Below are 24,206 nucleotides of genomic sequence, written 5' to 3' on the forward strand. Positions count from 1 at the left end.
CCTCCCACCCGCCTGCCTTCTTTCCCTCCCTCCCTCCCACCCGCCTGCCTTCTTTCCCTCCCTCCCTCCCACCCGCCTTCTTTCCCTCCCACCCGCCTGCCTTCTTTCCCTCCCACCCGCCTGCCTTCTTTCCCTCCCACCCGCCTGCCTTCTTTCCCTCCCACCCGCCTGCCTTCTTTCCCTCCCACCCGCCTGCCTTCTTTCCCTCCCTCCCTCCCACCCGCCTGCCTTCTTTCCCTCCCTCCCTCCCACCCGCCTGCCTTCTTTCCCTCCCTCCCACCCGCCTGCCTTCTTTCCCTCCCTCCCACCCGCCTGCCTTCTTTCCCTCCCTCCCTCCCGCCTGCCTTCTTTCCCTCCCGCCTGCCTTCTTTCCCTCCCTCCCTCCCTCCCGCCTGCCTTCTTTCCCTCCCTCCCGCCTGCCTTCTTTCCCTCCCTCCCGCCTGCCTTCTTTCCCTCCCTCCCTCCCACCCGCCTGCCTTCTTTCCCTCCCTCCCTCCCACCCGCCTGCCTTCTTTCCCTCCCTCCCACCCTCCCTCCCTCCCACCCTCCCTCCCTCCCGCCTTCTTTCCCTCCCTCCCACCTTCTTTCCCTCCCTCCCACCTTCTTTCCCTCCCTCCCTTCCACCCGCCTGCCTTATTTACCTCCCGCCCTCCCACCTGCCTTCTTTACCCACCCACCCGCCTTCTTTTCCATACGCCCACCCACCTTCTTTTCCATACACCCACCCACCTTCTTTCCCAGACCCGCCTTTTTTCCCGATCCACCCACCCTGCTTCTTACCCTCCCAATTGCCCGCCCCCCTGCTTCTTACCCTCCTGCCCGCCTGCCCTGCTTCTTACCCTCCATCCTGCCCGCCTGCCCTGCTTCTTACCCTCCATCCTGCCCACCCACCCTGCTTCTTACCCTCCATCCCGCCCATCCACCCTGCTTCTTACTCTCCATCCCGCCCATCCACCCTGCTTCTTACCCTCCCAATCACCCACCCTGCTTCTTACCCTCCCTATCGCCTGCACTGCTTCTTACCCTCCCACCTTACCCTCCATCCCGCCCACCCTGCTTCTTACCCTCCCAATGCTGCTTATCCTCCATCCCGCCCTGCTTCTTACCCTCCATCCCGCCCTCCCTGCTTACCCTCTATTCCGCCCGCCCACCCTGCTTACCTTCTATTCCGCCCACCCAGCTTCTTATCCTCCATCCCGCCCGCCCTGCTTCTTACCCTCTATTGCGCCTGCCCACCCTGCTTCTTATCCTCCATCCCACCCTGCTTCTTACCTGCCTTCCCGCCCGCCCACCCTGCTCCTTACCCTCTATCCCGCCCACCCTGCTCCTTACCCTCTATCCCGCCCACCCTGCTCCTTACCCTCTATCCCGCCCACCCTGCTCCTTACCCTCTATCCCGCCCACCCTGCTCCTTACCCTCTATCCCGCCCACCTTGTTTCTTATCCTCCATCCCGCCCACCCTGCTTCTTACCCTCCATCCCGCCCACCCTGCTTCTTACCCTCCATCCCGCCCACCCTGCTTCTTACCCTCCATCCCGCCCACCCTGCTTTTTATCCTCCTGCCCACCCACCCTGCTTCTTATCCTCCATCCCGCCCGCCCTGCTTCTTACCCTCTATTGCGCCCGCCCACCCTGCTTCTTATCCTCCATCCCACCCTGCTTCTTACCCGCCTTCCCGCCCGCCCACCCTGCTGCTTATCCTCCATCCCGCCCTGCTTCTTACCATCTATTGCGTCTGCCCACCCTGCTTCTTACCCTCCATCCCGCCCACCCTGCTTCTTACCCTCGATCCTGCCCGCCCACCCTGCTTCTTACCCTCGATCCTGCCCGCCCACCCTGCTTCTTACCCTCGATCCTGCCCGCCCACCCTGCTTCTTACCCTCCATCCCGCCCGCCCACCCTGCTTCTTATCCTCCATCCCGCCCTGCTTCTTACCCTCTATTGCGCCTGCCCACCCTGCTTCTTATCATCCATCCCACCCTGCTTCTTACCCGCCTTCCCGCCCGCCCACCCTGCTTTTTATCCTCCATCCCGCCCTGCTTCTAACCCTCCATCCCGCCCGCCCACCCTGCTTCTTACCCTCCATCCCGCCCGCCCACCCTGCTTCTTACCCTCCATCCCGCCCACCCTGCTTCTTACCCTCCATCCCGCCCGCCCACCCTGCTTCTTACCCTCCATCCCGCCCGCCCACCCTGCTTCTTACCCTCCATCCCGCCCACCCTGCTTCTTACCCTCCATCCTGCCCACCCTGCTTCTTAACCTCCATCCCGCCCTGCTTCTTACCCTCTATTGCGCCCGCCCACCCTGCTTATTATCCTCCATCCCACCCTGCTTCTTACCTGCCTTCCCGCCCACCCTGCTTCTTACCCTCCCAATGCTTCTTACCCTCCATCCCACCCACCCTGCTTCTTAACCCTCCCACCCACCCTGCTTCTTAACCCTCCCACCCACCCTGCTTCTTAACCCTCCATCTCACCCACCCACCCTGCTTCTTAATCCACCTACCTACCCGGCTTCTTAATCCACCTAAAGGCTGGCTTCTTACCCTCTCCTCACCTGCCCACCCGCCCGGCTTCTTAAGCCCGGCTTCTTACCCTCCCCTCACCCGCCCGGCTTCTTAAGCCCGGCTTCTTACCCTCCCGCCTGGCTTCTTACCCTCCCTCTCCCACCCACCCGCCTTGCTTCTTACCCTCCCTCTCCCACCAACCCGCCTTGCTTCTTACCCTCCCCCACCCACCCACCCGCCTGGCTTCTTACCCACCCACCCACCCGCCTGGCTTCTTACCCACCCACCCGCCTTGCTTCTTACCCTCCCCCTCCCACCCACCCGCCTGGCTTCTTACCCTCCCCCTCCCACCCACCCGGCTTCTTATCCTCCCCCCTCTTACCCTCCCCCCTCCCACCCACCCACCCGGCTTCTTACCCAACCCACCCGCCTGGCTTCTTACCCTCCCCCTCCCACCCACCCGCCTGGCTTCTTACCCTCCCCCTCCCACCCACCCGCCTGGCTTCTTACCCTCCCCCTCCCACCTACCCACCCGGCTTCTTACCCAACCCACCCACCCACCCGGCTTCTTACCCTCCCACCCACCCGCCTGGCTTCTTACCCTCCCCCTCCCACCCACCCGCCTGGCTTCTTACCCTCCCCCTCCCCCCCACCCACCCGCCTGGCTTCTTACCCTCCCCCCCACCCACCCGCCTGGCTTCTTACCCTCCCACCCCCCCTCCCACCCACCCAGCCGCCTGGCTTCTTACCCTCCCCCTCCCACCCACCCAGCCGCCTGGCTTCTTACCCTCCCCCTCCCACCCACCCACCCGCCTGGCTTCTTACCCTCCCCCTCCCACCCACCCACCCGGCTTCTTACCCTCCCCCTCCCACCCACCCACCCGCCTGGCTTCTTACCCTCCCCCTCACACCCACCCTCCCGCCTGGCTTCTTACCCTCCCCCACCCACCCACCCGCCTGGCTTCTTACCCTCCCCCACCCACCCACCCGCCTGGCTTCTTACCCTCCCCCACACACCCACCCACCCGCCTGGCTTCTTACCCTCCCCCACCCACCCGGCTTCTTACCCTCCCCCACCCACCCGGCTTCTTACCCTCCCCCTCCCACCCACCCGCCTGGCTTCTTACCCTCCCCCTCCCACCCACCCGCCTGGCTTCTTACCCTCCCCCTCCCTCCCACCCACCCGGCTTCTTACCCTCCCCCTCCCTCCCACCCACCCGCCTGGCTTCTTACCCTCCCCCTCCCACCCACCCACCCGCCTGGCTTCTTACCCTCCCCCTCCAATGGCTTCTTACCCTCCCCCTCCCACCCACCCGCCCGCCTGGCTTCTTACCCTCCCCCTCCCACCTGCCCGGCTTCTTACTCTCCCACCTGCTCTCCTTCTTACCCTTGCCCTGCTTCTTACACTCCCCACCCTTCTTGCCCTTGCCCTGCTTCTTGCCCTTGCCCTGCTTCTTGCCCTTGCCCTTGCCCTGCTTCTTGCCCTTGCCCTGCTTCTTACCCTCCAAGTCACCCACCCGCCCTGCCTCTTACCTGCCCTAGGCCGCCTGCAATTCCAGGTACCTCAGCTAGTCATGCCATGGACTACCCTGACCCATTGGTTACAGATGGTTGTAAGATAGCACCCTTTTTGGCATGGTTAGCCCCCACTTTTTGCTGGGTTCCTGATGTGGCTTTGACTGTTAGTGCACTGGGTGCTTGCTAACCAGGTCCCCAGTGCCAGATCTCTTTCCCCAAAACAGCCCAGTTGGCACCCACTGTAAGTCCCTAGTAAATGGTAACCCTGTTATCTAGATCCTGGGGTACTGTGGAGGGGACTTGCGGGCTGCAGCACCAGTTGTGCCACCTTTTGGGACACCTCACCAAACCGAGTCCTGCTGTTCTATGTGCCAGGTGTAAGTCGCACCTAAAACAGGGTGAATCAGACCACACGTGAAGGCATATATGCATGATCAGATATGCCCCTGCTGTGTCTGTTGATTCTGAGACATAGTAAGTGAACTGGGTAGCCTTTTTAAATGCATGTGCTGGTCATTGGTCATTACAAGTTCCCCAGCTAAATGACTGCTTCACTAAAGCCTGGGATGTTATGGCACCCCTGCTCCTGGCCGCCCCAGTGCTGCCTGGTGTGACCTTTTGGTGTGGTTCTCATCAGCGCCCAGTATTTACCTTTTCTCCCTTAGCCCAACCTCGTTAGTCGTTGTTAACCTTGTGTGCGCTGAGCATTGCTTTTCCTCCATGGGATAAGATGGAAAGAACTCTGAAGATTGCAGTAAGTGTTGATCTCTGAAACTGCAAAGTATGTGTACTTAAATGTCTACTTACCTGATTGTGAAGTTCTTGGGTTTGGGGCACATGTATAAAAAAATGTTTTTCTAAATTGGTCTCAAATTTATTCTTTGAGTCTTTTATTGCCGCTGCGAGTACAACAAATGCTTAGTACCCTCTGATAAGCCTAACTGCTCGCCCACACTACCACAAAATAGAGCATTAGTCCTATCTACTTTTGCCTCTGCAAACCAACTAGTAAGTCACTGGACACCACAGTGTACTTCTTGTTACTTCACCATATAGCGAGCCAGCTTCCTGCTATGGCTCACATCTATGAAAATTATCAAAGACCTAGGATTCACACTTATGCACTGAAGAGACGCAGTAGTAGTGTACTCATTGTTCTTGAGACATCATTGCAGCACTTCAGACTGAATCAGACCTGCAGCAGTAGACACATGAAAGGGTATACACTTCTTTTTGTACCACCTCCAGGTTGACGACTCAAGACATCAGAACCTTTCCCCATTTAGAATCAACTGTGTGTTGCCTTTTCATAACTGCACAAATCGAGGGGCATTTCAAAGCTTGGATTGGCTTCATGAAGGTCTCTTGTATTTAAGCCTGTTATGGGCTTAAATTGTCTAATTGTCTGTTTGTGGCTGCAGCTCAGCTGAATTTGACACACAAGAAAGGATCTTTAATCACTTGCTCAGGAAACATAATGTATTTACATCTGCAGGGTAGTAGTGTTGTCTAAAGTTTCTTTTCACAAAATGCTTTATGTAAATTGAGGCTAGATTGTTGGGTAAAGTTGGTCCGACAGTGTTGAAGACTCAGTACTCTTTTGTTCCATGTCTGTCGCCAGTTCACTGGTTTAAAGGGTACTGCATGTGACGCTACTGGTTTAAAGGGTACTGCACATGCCTCTACCATAGATACTGATTGTTAATGAAAAATGTTACTTGTATCAATTGGTTTGCAGCTTGTACTGTACTTATGAACCCTGCCACCAGTAGTTAAGAACCTGTAATAACTTTATATGCATAGGTAGATCTTAGATTTCCAATAGGAAATATTGGCACAAAGAGAAATACAGTATTGATGATAACGAAAACAAAGTATCAGAAATTTGAATAACATGTTTTGATTTTCTTTTTAGGGAGACTTTGGAACACAGAAGGAAGCTGCCTGGGCAATAAGCAATTTGACAATAAGTGGCAAAAAAGATCAGGTTAGTAGTTTGCCTTTTGACATTTAAAAATCATGGCTCTTGATTTGTTGTTCTGTGATGGCCATTTTCTTTTTTTAAACACATTTTTATTGATTTTAGTATGTCATACAGTAGCTTGCACAGCATAATTCAGGATAACATGTTACACAGCATATAACACATAACAATATTAACTTGGTGTCTCAGTATTACATTATGCAGTTTGGTATATAATCTTGCTTCCAAATATTATGTCAGCATGTATTCTTGACTACCATTTGGATACATAGTACTTATTCATCATAGTGTGTTGCATCAAATTAAATTGTGTTCTATTTAATACTTTTAAACACGTAACATTTAACATTCTTCCCTCCACCTTTTAGTTTGACATCTTGCTTTCATGTGGGGAACTTAGCAATGGCATGTCATCATTTTAGCCATTTGTCATTATCGCATAGCCACTATTCTATTATAGTTCGGGAGAGATCCTATTGAATATCTGTGCCTGGCGGCATCTTTGTAATAGCACATTTCTGCTTTTAGAAAATCAGCAGCAGCTAGGCCTTGCCCCGTATAGTAGCTCAGCATGGACAACTCTACATTTGTAACTGGACACCCTCTGCCTCACATGCCGCCTTAAAATCATCAAGCATTTCATCCTAGTTTAGAGCCATAGGTAATCTTATCAGTTCTTTACTCTCCTCTCTTCTGAGGGCTGCACTCTCAGCCCTTCCCCATTCCAACACTTCCATACTCCATTGCGCTACAGAGGGTGCCAGTGTGGCCTTCCAGCGTCTAGTCAATAGGAGTTTTGCCGATAAGAGTGCCAAGTCTGCTAACAGAGAGGGCACTCTTCCTTTTTTCGTGTGGGGAAACAACCCAAGTAAACGTACCTCTGCTGTTTTCCAAACATTGCTTCCTGTTACCTTCTCCAAAACGGTACCCACTCCATGCCAGTACTGGGAGATATTAGGACAGCTCCAAAGCATGTGTAGTAGTTCTACCTCTTCTACCCCACATCTGGGACATGTTGTTGGTAATGCAGGGTATAATATATGTAGTTTACGTGGCGTGAGATACGCTCTATGCAATATAGCATATTGTATAAACTTAAATCTGGTGTTCCGGGACACCTGGCTAGGGTATTCCAAGATGGAAGACCACTCTTTGTCTGGTAGTTCTCTACCCACGTCTATCTCCCATTTGACTTTTAGAGCTTTCAGGGGTTGTAATAAATGTATTCTAAGTCCCCGGTATAGCCATTTTATTAAGTGTTTCCCATGTCCTATGGTATACACAATATGTATGAGGTCATGTGTGGGGGGGTTCTATGCCATCTGGGGCCCAATGGTTTTTTACATAATGTATTATATTTGCATGTAGTAAGAATTGCGAGGTTCATAGGTTGTGTTCATGTGTGAAATCCGTACGTGTAAGTAAGTGATGATCTCTGAATAGCAACCCAATCGTGTCTACTCCTTCTTGTCATCATCTTTGTATTCGGCTGTGGGATAATGTTCCAGTACTGACAGGGAGTCCTAGCAGCGGGATATTCGGGGCATAGGGGACCGTACCAGCTGTATATTTTAACACAAGTTTCCAGTACTGCAAGGCCACTTGCAGCAAGAGTGGTATGTTCTGATACTGAATCTGTGGTTTGAGTGAGGTCATCGCTTTCTGTAAATTGCCCTCCAGCAAGTCTAGTGGGGTTCAGTAAATCTGTTTACCTAGGTATCAAAAGGTATCTGTGACTACTCGCAGTCACTTATCACCAAAGTCCACTGTGTCTTCACAGAAGGAGAATGCTACGGACTTGTCATAATTGATGACCAGCCCTGACAATGGTGCAAAATCGTGAAATATCTGCGCAGCAGTACCCGGGTTATGGCCGAGGTTTCTCACATATAGAACAATGTCGTCGGCATACAGTGATATCGAGTGCATTGTTCTCCCTTCGTCGATTCCCCAGGACTCACTGCCGTGTCTCAATCGGTGCGCCAGGGGTTCGACCGCCAAGATAAACAGCAGGGGAGACAGTGGGCGTCCCTGTCTAGTACCTCTATGAATATAATAGGAGCATCAAAGGTTCTTCCCTGTGTGCGCTCTTGCCGTAGGGGCAGCATAGAGCAATCGGACCCAACGTATATACTCATGGGGAAGCCCAAATCGTTTCAACACTTCAAACATATAGCCCCAGTTTCAGGAGTCGCATGCTTGGCGAAGATCTAAGGAGAGACAACCTGCTTGGGGGTATCGCTCTCTGGCAGAGTCTATCATATGATAAAGCTGGCGTATATTTAAGGAAGTATTTTGAGACAGTACAAATTTGCACTGGTCTGTATGGATCAGGTTGCCTATAAAGTTAAGTAGCCTTTGCGCTAATATTTTTGCTAGTATTTTATAATCTGTGTTCAGTAGGGATAAGGGCCTATAGGAAGAAATATCTGTTGCAGTCTTCCCAGGCTTTAACAATGAGGTCACCATTACTTGTTTAGTAGTATCTGGGAGGTGTCCTACAGTCAGTGAGGCATAGTATCATTTTTCCAGTTGAGGGGCTAATTTGGAGCTATACAAGGAATAGAAGTCGGCCGGCAGTCCATCTGATCCTGGTGATTTGTTACGCACCATAACTTTAATGGCCGTCCGTATCTCCCCCTGTGTTATCTGTGCTCCCAGGATTTGTTTGGCTTCATCATTAAGTGTCAGGAGCTCAATGCCAGTTAGAAAGGAGCCGAAGCGGTCCCAGTCCAGCACTGGTGGGGCGGAATACAGGGTTATGTAATAGTCTTGAAATGCTGCGTTGATCTCTAATTGAGTAGTTATGTTACTTTGTTGTGGCGTTTTAATGTGTAAAATTGGGGTGGGGGTGGTTCTTTTATAAGGCGTGCCAAGAGTGTACCTGCCCTATCCCCTTCACTATGTGTACGTTCTTTGTATTTTGCATAGTCGATTTTTCGTAGGCGTTCAAGTAGCTCTGCATGTTCGGCCCTGGCTTCCTGTAATTGCTGTGCTTGGGGGTGTTGCAATACCGATCGCCTCCTTCTGTAGGGGCCCCAGTCTATCTTCTATTTGTTTTAGCTCCCTTGATATTACCACCCACGCTCCTGATGCTGCCCTCATCACCGCTCCTCTTACCACCACTTTGAACGCCTACCATTCCACCAATGGAGAGGAAGCGGTATCAGTGTTGTCAGTGAAGAAGTTAGTTATTACCCCTGCTATTTCCTCTTTCAACACCGCATCTTAGAGCAGCGATGGCTGCAAACACCATGTTTGGATCAGTGTAGATATCCTCCCCCACATCATAGTCAATTCTAATGAGTTATGGTCTGAAAGTGTTTTCCCCAGGTATGTGGCATGGGTCATCTGCGTCTGTAGAGAAGCAGTACATAAAACGCGATCAAGTCTCATGTGCACTCTGTATGGGTGGGAATTGGAGTACTCTCTGCATTCCTGGCCCGCCATATATCTGCAAGTGTCCAGCCATGCAAACAGTTTTGCAGTGCCTCCGCTTGTCTTTATGCATTAGTACCCGATAGTGGGTGGGTGGAGCGGTCTACAGTGATATTTAGCACTGCACTAAAGTCCCCACCTAATAGCCAGGGTATGTGTGCCCATTGTGTGAGTACCATCGACAGGCGTTCCAGGAAGGCGTCCTGACCACTATTTGGAGCATATATACTGCCTAGCACTACCTGTGATGGGTGTTTTCTTAACATTAAAATGCACATTTATTTCCTTTCACACTTTAGTTATGAAAGTTTGTGTTTCTACCTCTGAACACCACGTGTCAAACTGTAGCTTGTTTAAAACAAAAAAAAAAGAAAAAAAAAAGAAATTCTATTGCATTTTAAATCTGTACAAACTGGTGTAGAGTATGTCCCCTTGCACAGTGCCTTTGTATTCCCAGCACACACTATGCCACATACTTTGGCTTTTTTATAGTGATGACAAACTCTAGACTGTTTGTTTTCTGAGGCAGCTTTCTGAGTCACTAATTTGATAGAGGTGACATGAGGTGCAAGAGGAGCTGTCTCTTTAATTTTTAAGGTCCATTTTTTTTTTGTATTCCTGTTGCATGCTTATATCGCTTGCGCCGCTGATTTCCAAGTACACGATTTTGGTTTTTAATCCTTTCGCAGTGAGGATTGGTCTCCTCCGGACAGCATTATTACCACTGTCAGCAGTTGCTCTTAGGGCCAATTACAAGACAGTTCTCTTGATCCCAAAGGATGTAGTCACTCCGCATACACTATTAAAGTATGTCGCAACAAGGGTATGCAGCTCCTTTCATAGAAAAGATGAAGGCTAGCCATTCTTCCATTTCACCCCATCGTTTGGCTGATGCGACGCAGGAGGAGCGTCCATGCTCTTGACATCTGTTTGCGGAGTCTACTACTGTGTCCACGCAGTGCCTCTCCGAGTTTCTGGGAGCTGGAGTGAACCCTGCTGAACTTTAAAGTTCTATGAGGCCATGCATCTTGTATTAGGGCAGCCCCCACCCGCCCTTTGCTGCAATGTCTTAGCCTGGGGGTTTGGCTGGTGGCCCTTCAGGTTCCACTGCATCTACCTCCGAGGGGCCCTCCGGATCTGCTGTCAGATCGGTGCTGACACAAGTCTCGCCATTGCGACTTTCCCCAGCGCTGGCTAAGTTGTTAACGCTCTTGACGTGCGTTGGGCTCACGATCAACGTCAACCCAATCCTAATTCCTGACATCCCGGAGCTGGAACAGTGTCGGCCGATGCTATCGACTTTGATGGGGCCTACTTACCCCAGGTCGGATTCAGACCCTTTTTCCTGTGGGTACGAATATGAGGCGGGATTCGAATGGTCACTGGACCCTTATGCATACCAGCTAGATGATCCTAACATGGACTGGCCACAGGATTTGGCCCAGGCCAGTGGTCTGGATACTTCTGCAGATGCTGGCATGCTGTTGCCTCCTACCGTGGCCACAGCGGAGGGAGCCTCCTATTTAGTGGTGGTCAGTAGGGCGGCTGAGGTCCTTGACCTTGAACTGCCACTGTAATGGTCATGACTAATCTCCTGACGGATGTGCTTCAGCCTGGGGCTTTTACTTTGGAGCCTCTCCTCCCTTTCAATGAAGCCCTCACTGATGTCCTGCTGGGTACTTGGTCCAGACACAGCACAGGGGCTCCTGTGAATAGGACAGTCACTCGTTGCCAACGGCCCTCCCTGAACGACTGCACGCCTGAGAGCCTTGTCATTCAGGCATTATCATCTGGCGCGTTCCCATCCCCTCTCCCGGATAGGGAATCGGAGGCTGGACCAAGTTGGGAAGAAGATATTTTCTTCCTCCATTTTGGCATTGCGGTCAGTGAACACTGCATGCCTTTAGGGCTGTTATACCCACTCCTTGTGGTATCCGGTTGTGCAAGTCTTGCTGCAGATTCCGGAGGAGGCCCAGGCTATCATCTCCCAAGCTTTTGCTGATGGGAAAGACGTGGTGAAGTTCACTATTCTTTGTGGGCTGGACACGACCAACTCTCTGGGTAGATCGGTTGCGTCTACAGTGGCTATGAGGCGCCACGCTTGGTTGAGGCCATCTGGTTTTTCGGGGGGGGGGGATGTTCAACAGACCCTTATGGACATGCCCTTTGATGGCATCTCACTTTTTGGAGACAAGGCGGACTCAGCACGTGAGAGGTTCAAGGAGTACCAGGCTACGGCTCGGCCCCTCGGCCTTTCGACTGCAGCTAGTCCCCAACAGTCCGCCTTTTGTGCCCACGGAAAGGGCTTCCTGTTGTCACTTCCCCAGCCACCATGCCATCCACGCTACTCAGCCTGTGCGTGGCCGGGGATGTGGAATTCCACGGGCCCCTGCTGCAGCCTCCAAGCCTTCCTAGTCTGTCCATCCACAAGGACCCCTCTGCCTCCCCCCCCAATTCCCCCCCCCCCCCCCCTCCCCCCACCACCAAAAAAAAAATCTGACCAGTTGGATGCAGGATTCACCATCACCTGCCCCACTGGGAATCCATCACAACGGACATGTAGATTTTGCAGATCATCCGAAGGGACTACTCCCTCCCCTTCAAGACTCCGCCTTCGGCCATACCTCCATCCTACGGCTGCCTACCAGAGGATCATCTGGCACTTCTCTGCGAGGAGGTCGCTGCTGTCTTGGTCTAGAGAGGTTCCCTGTGGCAGATTTAGGTTGTGGTTATTTGTGCCACTTTCTGGTGCCCAAAAAGGACAAGGACTTTCGTCCTATTCTAGACCTTCGAGCCCTCAGTCTCATCCTTAAAAAGGAGAAGTTTAAAATGCTTACTCTGGTTCAGGTCTTGTCTGCCTTGGACCCAGTAGACTGGATGGCAGAGTTCAACTTGCAGGACACTTACTTCCATATTCCGGTCTTGCCTGCCCACAGATGCTACTTGTGATTCGTGGTAGGTCATGAGCACTTTCAATTTACAGTGCTCCCCTTTGGCCTTGCCAGTGCCTCTCGGGTGTTCACGAAAGTGATGGCGGTGGTTGCAGCTCATCTGCGCAGGTTAGGGGTTTCAGTTTTCTCCTACCTTGACTACTGGCTGTTGAAGGCAGACACGCCCCAGAAAGTTGTCTCCCACCTTCTGACAATGGCAAACATTCTGCTGACACTGGGATTCACCAAAAACATACTGAAGTCACACCTGACTCCCTCTCAGACGCTCCGTAACATCTGAGCTGTTCTGGACACTGCAGTTTCGGGTCTATCCTCCCGGAATGCGCGTCGAGGATATTCAGCTCTAATTCCGATGTTTCAGCCTCTACACAGGGTTTCGTTGAGAATGACTGAGGCTGCTGGGCCTCATGGCTTTCTGCATCCTGCTAGTGACACATGCCAGATGGCATATGCGGGCTCTGCAGTGGGACTTGAAGTTCCAGTGGGTGCATTATCAGGGGAGTCTCTCCAACATGGTCCACATCTCTGAGGGAACTTCGAAAGATCTGCAGTGGTGGCTTTCGAATAAGGATTGGTTCAACCGCAGATCCTTCTCCTTTCCCCAACCAGATTGTACAGTAGTGACAGACACGTCACTCCTGGGATGGGGCGGCTCATGGGCGAAGCGGTGATCAGATTTATCTGATCTCTGGCGGAGTCTGGACTCCACTTCAATCCTCTGGAGCTCCGGGCGATCAGGCTTACATCGAAAGCATTCCTTCCCTCTCTCAAAGAGAAACTGGTGCAAGTGTTCACAGACAACACTACCACCATGTGGTAGTACAGCAAACAAGGCCCTTTGTCAAGCGGCTCTGCGCCTGTGAACGTGGCTTCCACATCAGGGCGTTACCCTGCTGGTTCAACATCTGGCGGGCTCCCTGAATGCCAGAGTAGTCAAACTGTGCCATCTGTGTATAGTCTATCACGAATGGTATCTCCATCCAGAGTTGGCGCAAGGTCTCAATCAGCAGAGGGGAAAGCCCTTGTTAGATCTGTTTGCCTCCGCAGAGAATGCGTAATGTAAGCTCTTTGTGTTGGAGTTTCCGAGGCGTCACTTGCTCTGGAATGCTCTTCGTCGCAAGTGAAACTCTGGTCTCTTTTACGCCTTCCTGCCAATACCACTTCTGTCCAGAGTTCTGAAGAAGATCCAGAACTGGGGCAAGTAATCCTTGTGGCTCAGGACTGGGCATAAAGCGTACGGTATCCAGAGTTACTGAGCAAGGCCACATCCTCCAATCAGACTGCCTCTTCGGGAGGATCTTCTGTTGCAGCAACAGAGGACGGTCCTCCAACCAAACCTGGCCAATCTTTGCCTTCATGCATGGAGATTGAGTAGCGGGAGTTGACCGCATATGACCTTCCTTTTACCTGAAGTCTGACGTTATCATGGCAACCAGGCATCCCTCCACCAACTTGGTATACATCTGTCACTGGCATAAATTTATGGCATGGTGTACCAACAAATCTGATGATCCCATTTCTGCTCCTCTCTCTGAGGTTCTTTTGTTCATCCTTTCTTTGGCCCAGCAGGGCTCTGCTTTGGGCACCCTCAACGGTTACTTATCGGCTATCTCAGGCTTACTTAGATTGCCAGACAGACCTTCGTTTTTCAAATCTCCTATTGTTGATAGATTCCTTAAGGGACTCACCCATTTCTTTCCTCTCTGTAAGAAGCGGACTCTGTCTATGCTATATTAAAATGAGACATAGTGTGCACAGAGTGCAGGGGTTTCCCAGAGGCTTAACAGGCGCTAAAGTAGATAATACTATTGCTCCTTTTTGTGGTAGTGTGGTCGAGCAGTTAGGCTTCTCAGAGGGTAGTGTAAAACATTTGTTGTACACACAGAGAAAATAGAATAAGCACACACTCAATGACTTAACTCCAGACCAATGGTTTTTATATTGCAAAAATATATTTTCTTCATTTTTAGAACCACAAGATTCAATTTGCAGGTAAGTACATCAATAAATACATATTTCACATATGAATCAATATTACTTTGATTGGAATCGGTAAGTTATACAGTTTTTAAATAAATGGCAATAATGTGTTTTAAAAGTTGACAGTGCAATTTTCAGAAACCGTCCCTGGGAGGAGGAAAAGTTAGTATGTTTTACTGGTAAGTACACTACTTACAGTTCCAGTCTCCTGGGGGGGGCGGGGCGTTAGGAAGTCCACAGGTTGGGGTTCAAGTTAACACCAAACACCCACCACCAGCAACATGGGGCCGGCCGGGTGCAGAGGTCAAAGTTGAGGCAAAATTAACTTGGGCTCCTAGGGAGACTCTGGGCGCTCTTTCAGATCTGCTTGCAGGTAAGTACCAGCATCTTTGGAGGGCAAACCGGGGGTGGGGGGCTCAGCGGCAGCCGGGTGCAGGGTGCAAACAGAGCGTCGGGCTCCCAATGCTTTCTTATGAAGGTACCCCTGGGGTTACTTAGATGCTGCAGACTGGGTCCAGGGAGTCGGTTCCGGAAAACCACAGGCTAGACAAGTAGAAAGGCTGCCTGCTTGAACGTTGCTGCACCGGAGGCCGGGTTCTCCAAGCCTGGAGGCTGTGGGTGCAGTGTACCTTTTGGCGTTGGATATCTTAGTCCGGAGCTTTTGCGGTCAGGGGCGTCCTCTGGATTCACACTGCAGGCTTCATCGTAGGGGACTGGAGAGGTCAACCCATGATGGGCACTTACTTGGAATCTCCTGGGGACCCTCTAGTCGGTTGGGTCACCTGGACACAGGCCGTGGGTGTCTGGTGCAGAGTGGTCAGGACTGGCAGATCTGTCGAGGTTCTAGAATCCTTAGATGTGGATTCTTCTTGGGCAGGGCCGCTGTCCACAGGAGTTCTTGGTCCTCTGTGATGCAGGCAGTCCTCTGGAAGCGTGGCAGAGGTCGTTGGACCCACATGACGCATTGCCTTCTTTTGCATGGCTTTTGAAGAAGGAGAAAGGCTGGTAGGGCTGGGACCAAGTCAGTTTTTGTCTTCCCCCTTCTCTGCTGGGTTTTCAGCTTAGCAGTCCTTCTTTCTTCTTGTGAGGTCGCCAGGTATCTGAGGAACTGTGTTGAGGGGAGTCTTTAAATCCTGGATTTGGGGGCATTGCAGGGGTCAGAGGGCAGTCGCCAATGGCTACTGTCCCTGAGGGTGGCTACACCATTATGTCCATTCCCTTTGGGGAGGGGGACACAAACCTAACCCTATTGATCCCCGCCCTCCAAATTGAGATGGAGGATTCTACAAGAAGGGGGTCACCTCAGCTCTGGACACCTTGGGGGGGGGGGGGGGGGGGGTATCCTAGATGGGGTGGTCACTCCTCCCTGCTTTCCCTAATTTTCCTGGTGGACTTGCTGCCAAAAGTGGGGCTTTGTACGGGGGTGAGCAACTCTACTAGCTGGAGTGCCCTGAGGCACTGTAGCAAGAGGCCTGAGCCTTTGAGGCTCACCGCCAGATGTTACAGTTTCTGCAGAGAAAGATGTGAAGCATCCCCACCCAGGGCAGGCTTGTTTCTGGCCACCAAGAGCACATAGGTTCTCACCCATTGTGGTCAGAAACGTGTCTGAAAGTGGCAGGCTGGCACAGACTGGTCAGTCCTGCACTAGCAGTTTGCCTAACATACAGGGGCATCTCTAAGATGCCCTCTGGGTGCATTTTTAAATAAATCCCACACTGGCATCAGTATGGGTTTATTGTGCTGAGACGTTTGATACCAAACTTCCCAGTATTCAGTGAAGCCATCATGGAGCTGTGGAGTTCGTAATGTTGAACTCCCAGACCATATACTCAATATGGCTACACTGCACTTACAATGTCGAAGAATGAAATTAGATACTAGGGGCATATTGATCATGCAGCTATGCCCTCATCTGTGGTATAGTGCACTCTGCCTAGGGCTGTAAGGCCTGCTAGACCCTGTAACGCCCCTAATCCAGGATTTAAGTGCACCTCTGAACCTAGCCCATCAGATTCCTGACGACCTCAAGAAGACAACGCCAACTGATTTGGCCCCAGCCCTACCGGCCTTTCTCCAGCTTCTGAAGCCCCTGCTACAAAAAGACGACACATCTTGAAGGATCAGCGACTTCTTAAAAGCCCCAAGAGGACTGCCTGCCCACCAGAGGGCCGAGGACAACTGAGTACAGTGGCCCTGTCCACAAAGAAACTCTAGTAAAGTTCTCCAGAACCGCCCAGTTTCCGCGAGTCCTGTCCATTCTGCATCAGACGCCCACAGTGCAGGTCCCCAGGCAATTCCGACCTAGTGTTCACCCTAGGTTGACTCCCCCCGCCTGTGAAGGATCCAGACGCGAAAAGGTACCTGCACCTGCAGCTCCCTGATCTTGGGGAACCCAACATCCAGTGCAGCAGGTGGCCCTCCTCTTTGTCCAGTCTGTGATTTCCCTGAACCAACCTCCTGGAACCAGCCTACAGCCTACTTGTGACCCCCAGAGCCCCCCTATTTAAAAGCATTGGGAGCCTGACGCTGAGTTGTGTTTGGTGCTGACCTGTGGCCTGCCCATTGCTCTCCTAGAACGCCTTCTACCCCCTTCCCCCCGTCTGCCCTCTGAAGAGACAGGTACTTACCTGCAAGCAGATCAAATTCCGAGTGCCTCTTTCTTCAGTCTCCATAAAATCCCATTTTAAATCTGGCAACAACTTTGACCTTTGCGGCCGGCCGGCCCCATTTTGCTGGTGGTTGGTGGTTGGCGTTATCTTCAACCCCAACCTGTGAACATCCGAACCCCCGGAGACTGGAACTGTAAGTCTTGCACTTACCTTGAAACTGTACTAACACTTCTTCCCCCAGAACTGTTTGAAAATTGCAGTAAACTTGTAAAATAGATAATTGCTATTTCCTTGAAAATCGTTTAACTTGCCAAATTGAAACAAAGTGGTGTTGATACCTATACTTGCCTCTTACTTGCAAATATACTGACCTGCAAGCAATCTTGTGGTTCTGGAAATAAAGTAACAAAATATATTTTTGCTATATAAAAACAATTGGCCTAGAGTTAGTCATTGAATGTGTGTTTAATTTATTGCCTGTGTGTGTACACTAAAATGCGTTGCACTAGCCTTTGATAAGCCTAACTGCTCAACTACACTACCAAAAGAAAGCATTAGTAGTATCTACTTTATCCTTTAAGCCTCTGGGGAACACCTGAACTATGTGCACACCATATCTCATTTTGATACAGTATATACAGAGCCATCTTCCTACACACCGGTTAACAGTTCATTTGAAACCATATTAGATGGTGGTGTAAATTTGGAGCCTTCAGGTATATTTTCCAGAAAATAGTGTAACTCACAATTCCTCCGAAACCTCTGTCTGTCTTGGGAGTCTGTACAAAGCCTAAACCATTTTACAAAACCCTAGTCTGTCTGTTCTCTTGTTGATAGGTTCACAATCAATTTTCCTTTTCTGTATGGCTCCTAAGTTGCATCGGTGACTGAGGTGGTTCCTGCCATTGCACCTTTTTTTTTTTTTTTTTGATGACCCCTTCTTGCTTCTCACCCTCTCCCCCCTTCTCACCCTCTCCCCCCAACCTCTGTCTAAAAAAAGTGGGGTTCAAAGGTTATTTGAAAAGCTTGTTGCCGGCTTTGAGGAAACATCTGGTACTGCAACATTGGTGGGCCCTGGTAGGGGGCTATGGCATAACCAAACATTGGTGGTGGAAAACCCCTTCTGCTTTCATTACTGCCCCAACTATCAGTGCTTAAATTCCTGTAAAAGGAGGTATTCTTGCATAAAGTCTGGCTCTCATTTCATGATGTCATCTGCTGTTATTGGATAGTCTTCCTTCAAATATGGATAGATATTTTTCTTATCAGATTTGTTAACATCCTTTTGGAGTTTGGCTATCCTCTGTTTCTTCAGATAATATTTGTTCTTACCTATTTCATTGTTATTCTCAGCCAATCTTGTCTTGGTAAGCAGTGATCAAGATACCTGTCTCCAAGGCCCACTCTGCAATGCTGATCCTGTTTGGCAAAGCATCTGCTAGGCGCTCCGCTGTATTGATAATCACAATCAGCCAGTCTGTGGTGCAATTCCATGCAACCTGTGACCACCCCTTTTTTACGATGGTACCTCAAGGAAGATTCATGGTACATTAGAAATCACCAGCCCATTGGGACAAATGTTGCCCTTAAGTATCCTGTCATAATTGCCCCATTGAGAGTGATTTTAACTTATCTTTTCATGGCCTTTAATGAGTTTCAATCATCTGTTCGGCCAGTTGATGGGAAAGTCCCTTTAGCCCCTAACAAGGAATGGGTTTTCAGGATTTCCGTAACCTCATTGTCTCCAAAACTCAAGCCCCGATTGTCAACCATGTTAGAATTAACACTAGTCACGTTTCATGTCACTAATTATAGAGGAGTTTCAAAAAAGAAAAAACGAAAGCTTAGAGAAATTGCTAGGCGCGTCAAAGATCATGCTTCTTGATGGGGGTGCCAACTAGCTTTCTCCCTCAAAGAATGACAAGGTCTCTCGGTTGAGCACCGTGCCTAAAACTATCTACATAGAGGGGGCACCAGCAGCGCCTAGAGGCCCAACGTAGGTGCTCCTAAATAGACAAAATGTCACTGGACCAAAAGGAGAATGTTGGCTGTTCTCGAACTAGGCTACTTTTTTGGTGGTACTGCAAGGAAGGTAAAATGTGCTCTTGGGCAGTCACTTTGTACAGGTAATACTTAGGAGTAAAGTTTCTATTTATTTGTGTCTTTATCTCTGTGCTCAATAACCCATCAAAAATGTACAACTCAATAAGTTGCTTCTCTGTTCCTAACATATATTCAGGCACTACATCGAACTGTTTTAAAGACTAATCATGATCTATAAATATCTGATTTTTCTTTGATTTCTCTGGATAATATTTCCCAATCGCTTTCTGAAGACAACATAGTATATGCTGTCACTGTGAATTTAGTTGCGTAGTGGAAAAATATTTGCTGTTGCTGCAATAAAACCAGTGAACTCTGTTAGGCAACATGTCGATTGAAAGCAGTCTTGCAGCTGATGCTGTCTAAATTGTGAGCCTTGATACCCCCAAATTATTTGTTTCTTGTAACTGGTAATTTATGTGCTCACTCTGCAGTTGTTACAGCTGCTTTAGCAAAGCGTATTGATCCTTCCTTTTAACCAGATTCCAGTCTTGTTAGCCATAACTCCATGAATCCTAAACAAGAAATTGTGCTAGAGTACAATCTTCATTTATGCAATTTCATTCAGCTTTGATAACCAGATTTGTAGCCTTTCCATCCCATTGTATTTCAGTGTATTTGTCAGCCAGTTAGGTGTTGAATAAGCTATAACCATAGAGGGCACGTTTAGAGTTTCGGTGCATTGTGGGAGTGGAATTGCTCTAGGAAGACTGTTCTCTTCTCAGCCTAAAGATGAGATTTATATCAACCTCTGAGGGTTTTTCTGCGCATTTTGTGTTTGTCCCATTTAGGATGATTTGGGAGCCCATCTCCTGCACGCTGTCAAGGGACGAACTATCGCATAATGAAGGTTATAGATAAGCTGTAAAACACGATATCCCCCCTTCAGAGAATGCCAGCCCTGTTCAATAATGAAAGTTGCCAACAGTATGCATGATGTTTGTACTGTTGGTGGTTTTTCGTCAAGGACAATAAAGGAGAAATGGGACAGAAGAGTCCTTTCTTAATGAGTGGAAAGACTTCTCTTGAGTCTTAAACAAAACCAGTACCTGTACATTTGGAATCTGAAAACGCTTAGGACCTTCTCTCTGCAAAGGGGCAGAGTAGCAGGTGACCTAGAAAAAGGGATGCAAGTGCGAAAGACAGGGGCCTGAAACCAGTATCTGTAAGCAGATGATGTACCTTAAACAAAAAGGAGAGAGACTGAAATCTGGTTGCACATCAACCTACAAATGTTCCTACAAACAACTCTGGTGTATTAAGCTCTTTTTGACTAAAAGCAACACTTCCTGGTCACCACCTTGGTCTTCAGCAAGCACCTAAACTTCTAGTTTACCAAAGTTTCATCTTACTCATGAGTTAAATCCACAGTGATGGCACCTCCATTGGCCATTATATCAGAAGCTACCACTCCAGCTAGTCCCTTGTTACTGAAAGGCATTTACTTTTCATACTTCACTTGGTAAACCTTACTAGCTACACTTGAGATTATCCAACTAGATTTGAGGAATACATAAAGGCAGAGGAAAGGACCACTCTCTGGACACAACAAAGTGTGTAACCATGCTTTTTGCCTCTCCCTTTCAGAGGTCCCTTTTCCACTCATTTCTCAGCAGTGCCTTATACAAAACTTGACAAATTTCACATTCACATGTGCCCTGAACACCACAAGACAAACTCTTCCACACAGAGGAGTCCTGGTTCTAGGCATGCCATGCATAGTTCACATAAAATCCTTTCCTAAAAAGACCACACTCCTGAGAGTAGAGAAAAGGAAGAAAAGAAAGGGTGGCAAAGGTGATCTTCAAGAAAAGGAAACACCACAACAGAGATAGAAATGAGTGAGTAAAGAGTTTTTTTCTGTCTGATAAAGACTTCTTGTTACAGTTTCTTTGCATTTGAATTTCCACCAGGCGTGAGACTGGATCTGGAGAATTTTGTGAGCAGTGCCCCCGCAATGCTGTCAAGTGGCGTTGATCGGCCGTGCGTCAGTCATCGGCATCATCTGTGCCAGATATGACGTTGTGGTTCCTAAATAGGCACCCCTCCAGCAGGTTGACAGTTCTTTTCTTTCTGCACCAGCAAGCGCTGATCTAAAGAGAGATCCCTCAATTTTTTGACTGGCTTTTTTTGACTTAATGTTAAAGATTTTTTTTTATTTTTCAACTCCTGGTGCTAAGAGGATGTCATTGAGGAAGACAGGGTTCAAACCCTGTGGTTCATGTCATCGAGCAATGTCCGTGGCCGGTCTGCACCTCGTGTGTTTTTTGGTGTTTGGAGTGAGACCTGAACCTAAAGTTGTGCTCTGAGTGTAGGGCCATGCATCCGAAGGCTTTGCGGTATTGGTCCTTGAAGCTGATGGCAGCCCGACGCTCGACTCCGCAAGCAGAGATCTCGGTCGAAAGGAAGGTCCAGAAATTGGTCACGTAGTCGTTGCCCAATTCCATGTCCTCAGGCAAGTCAAGGCACAAGAAGAAATCTAAGAAGATGACGAGGGTGCTTCTACGTTCTAGGCCTTGCTCTGTGGAGCCAGTGCCAACTCAGCACCTCCCCAAGTTTCTGGGAGCCGGAGCAACTCCTACCCAACTCAAGAGTTTTATGAGACCATGTGCCTCATTTCTGGGCAGTCTGACACCTCTGGAGCGTCTTTGGGCCCTGCAGAGTCAGAAGAGACCCCCTTCGGGCTCCGTGCCGAGGGACACCCAAGGATCCAGTACTGGATCTGGACCAGCGTCAGTTGGACCACTCCTGATCCTCCCTTCTACTGACCCTCCCAGTGCAGTGCCTGCCCACAGGTGGCACCATCCGCATTATAATCCTCAACTTTGGCACAGAGCTGGATGGGCATCATACAACACTGATTCCGACCCAGCAGGAGCTGTGCCTCCTAGGTCAGATCCTGAGCCCCTTTCTCATGGGCTGGTTTACGAGGTTGAATGGTAGGAGTCGCTGGACCCTGTAGAATACCATCCCAAGGGAGAACAACCTTTCGACTGGCATAAAGACTTGGGTGAAGCCAGTAGACTGGATACTTCTCCAGATTCTGGCATGCTTTCTCACCCTACCGTAGCTACGGAGGAGGGAGCTTCCTACTCTCTGATGGTGATGAGGGCAGCTGAGGTCCTGGACTTTGAGTTGCCTTTGGTAGTTGCCAAGCCTAATCTTCTAACAGAGATGCTACAACCAGGAGCTCCCACCTCTGAACCCATACTCTCGTTTGAGGCCCTCAAAGATGTCCTACTGGGTACGTGGTCCAAACCCAGCACAGGGGCTCCTGTGAACAGGACAATTGCCCGCCACTATTGCCCTGCTCCAGGGTTCCAAAGTTTGCTGTTGCAACACCCCACCCCTGAGAGCTTGGTTGTCCAAGCCTCCACCTCCCAGGGCGCATTACCTTTCGTGCCCCTGGATAGAAAATCCAAAAGGTTGCAAACACTTGGAAAGAAAATGTTTTCTTCTATCAGCCTTGCTTTGCCGTCTGTGATCACCACATACCTTTTTGGGCTGTTAATCCCACATGCTGTGGGATACGGTTGTGCAAGAGCTGCCACAGGTCCCAGGGGAGGCCCAGGCTGCGCAAACTCAAGGCTGTTGCCGATGGGAGAGAAGTAGCGAAGTTGCAGACTGGATACGAATAACTGGCTAGGCAGAGCGGTTTCTTCGTCCGTGATCTTGAGGAGCCACGCCTGGCTGAGAATGTCTGACTTTTCAGGTGACGTCCAAGTAATGTCCAAGCTACCTTGATGGACATGCCCTTCAATGGGACCTGTCTCTTTGGAGACAGGGCAGACTCGACATCCGAGCACTTCAAGGATTCTTGAGCTGTGGCCCGGTCCTTGGGCCTTGCAGCAGCCCCTTGCACCCCACCCCTTTTTGCCTTTCGTGGCTACTGAAGGGTTCTCCAATCGCATTAATTCCTGACCAGCCACTGTGCCAAACATGCAACCCAGCCTCTGCGTTGCCGAGGGCATGGTATGCCCTGACTTCGCTAATCGGGTAGCCAGCAGTATGGACAGTCCACTACTGCCCCCTCCCACCCTTGCTTCTCCCACTCCCCTTTGCAGGAGCCTCTAAGCCTGCCCAGTCTGCAGATAGTCCAAAGAGGCTACTTCCTCCCCTTCAAGACTGCCCCTTCATCCATGCCACCATCCTACGATCGGGTGATGGAGGATGACTTGTCTCTTCTCCACGAGGAAACTACGGCTCTCTTGTCCAAGGGAGCCTTAGACGGTGTTTTTGTGCCAGAAGTAGGTCGTGGTTGCTTTTCCTACTACTTTCTGGTATTAAAAAAGGAAAACGCCCTCCGCCCTATCGTACACCTGCAGTCACTCAATTTATTCCTCAAGAAGAAGTTCACAATGCTTTCTCTGGCTCAGGTTCTATCTGCCCTGGACCAAGGAGACTGGATGGTAGCGTTAGACTTGAAGGATGCTTATTTTGACATCCCTGTCCTGCCGGCCCACAGACGTTACGTGCTGTTCACGGTAGGCCACAAGCACTTACAGTTCACTGTGCTTCCCTTTGGCCTTACCAGCACCCCTTGGGTGTTCACAAAGGTGATGGCAATGGTGGCAGCTCATCTGTTCAGATCAAGGGTTTCTGTCTTCCCCTATCTCGACGACTGGCTAGTAATGGCGGGCTCGGCCCAGCCTATTGTCTCCCATCTCCAGACTACAGCTGGGGTTCACTATAAACATGCCAAAGTCACACCTGACTCCCTTTCGGACCCTCTCTTTCATCGGAGCTGATCTGGTCATAGTGCAGTTTCAGGCTTATCCTCCCCAGCGGTGTGTCCAGAATATTCAGGCTATGATATCAATGTTTCAGCCTCTATCCAGGATTTCAGTGGGTATGATTCTGGGGCTGCTGGGCCTCATGCCATATGCGGGATCTGCAGTAGGACCTGAAGTTCCACTGGGCGCAGCATAACATGGTCCAGATCTCAGAGGGAACTGCGCAAGATCTTCAGTTAATGAACTGCAATTGGGTCGGACGCAGATCCCTCTCCCTTCCCCCAACAGATCTGACAGTAGTAACAAGTGCCTCACTCATGGTATTTGGCAGCCATCTGCGAGAAGTGGAGATCAGAGGCATCTGGTCTCTGGTGGAGTTTGGA

At 50.2% G+C, this 24,206-nt stretch overlaps 1 protein-coding gene across 3 annotated transcripts in view; it reads left to right on the forward strand.

Moving 5' to 3' along the window:
- KPNA3 (karyopherin subunit alpha 3) overlaps window positions 1-24,206 on the forward strand; it is a 542,591-nt gene that overhangs the window by 332,324 nt on the left and 186,061 nt on the right. For all 3 annotated transcript variants that reach the window (XM_069205359.1, XM_069205360.1, XM_069205361.1), the window contains exon 14: window positions 5,941-6,012. In XM_069205359.1, coding sequence (XP_069061460.1) covers window positions 5,941-6,012 — 72 coding nt within the window. The remainder of the gene's footprint in view (window positions 1-5,940; window positions 6,013-24,206) is intronic.

The sequence above is a fragment of the Pleurodeles waltl genome, chromosome 8 (assembly GCF_031143425.1).
Source record: "Pleurodeles waltl isolate 20211129_DDA chromosome 8, aPleWal1.hap1.20221129, whole genome shotgun sequence".
Classification (NCBI taxonomy): domain Eukaryota; kingdom Metazoa; phylum Chordata; class Amphibia; order Caudata; family Salamandridae; genus Pleurodeles; species Pleurodeles waltl.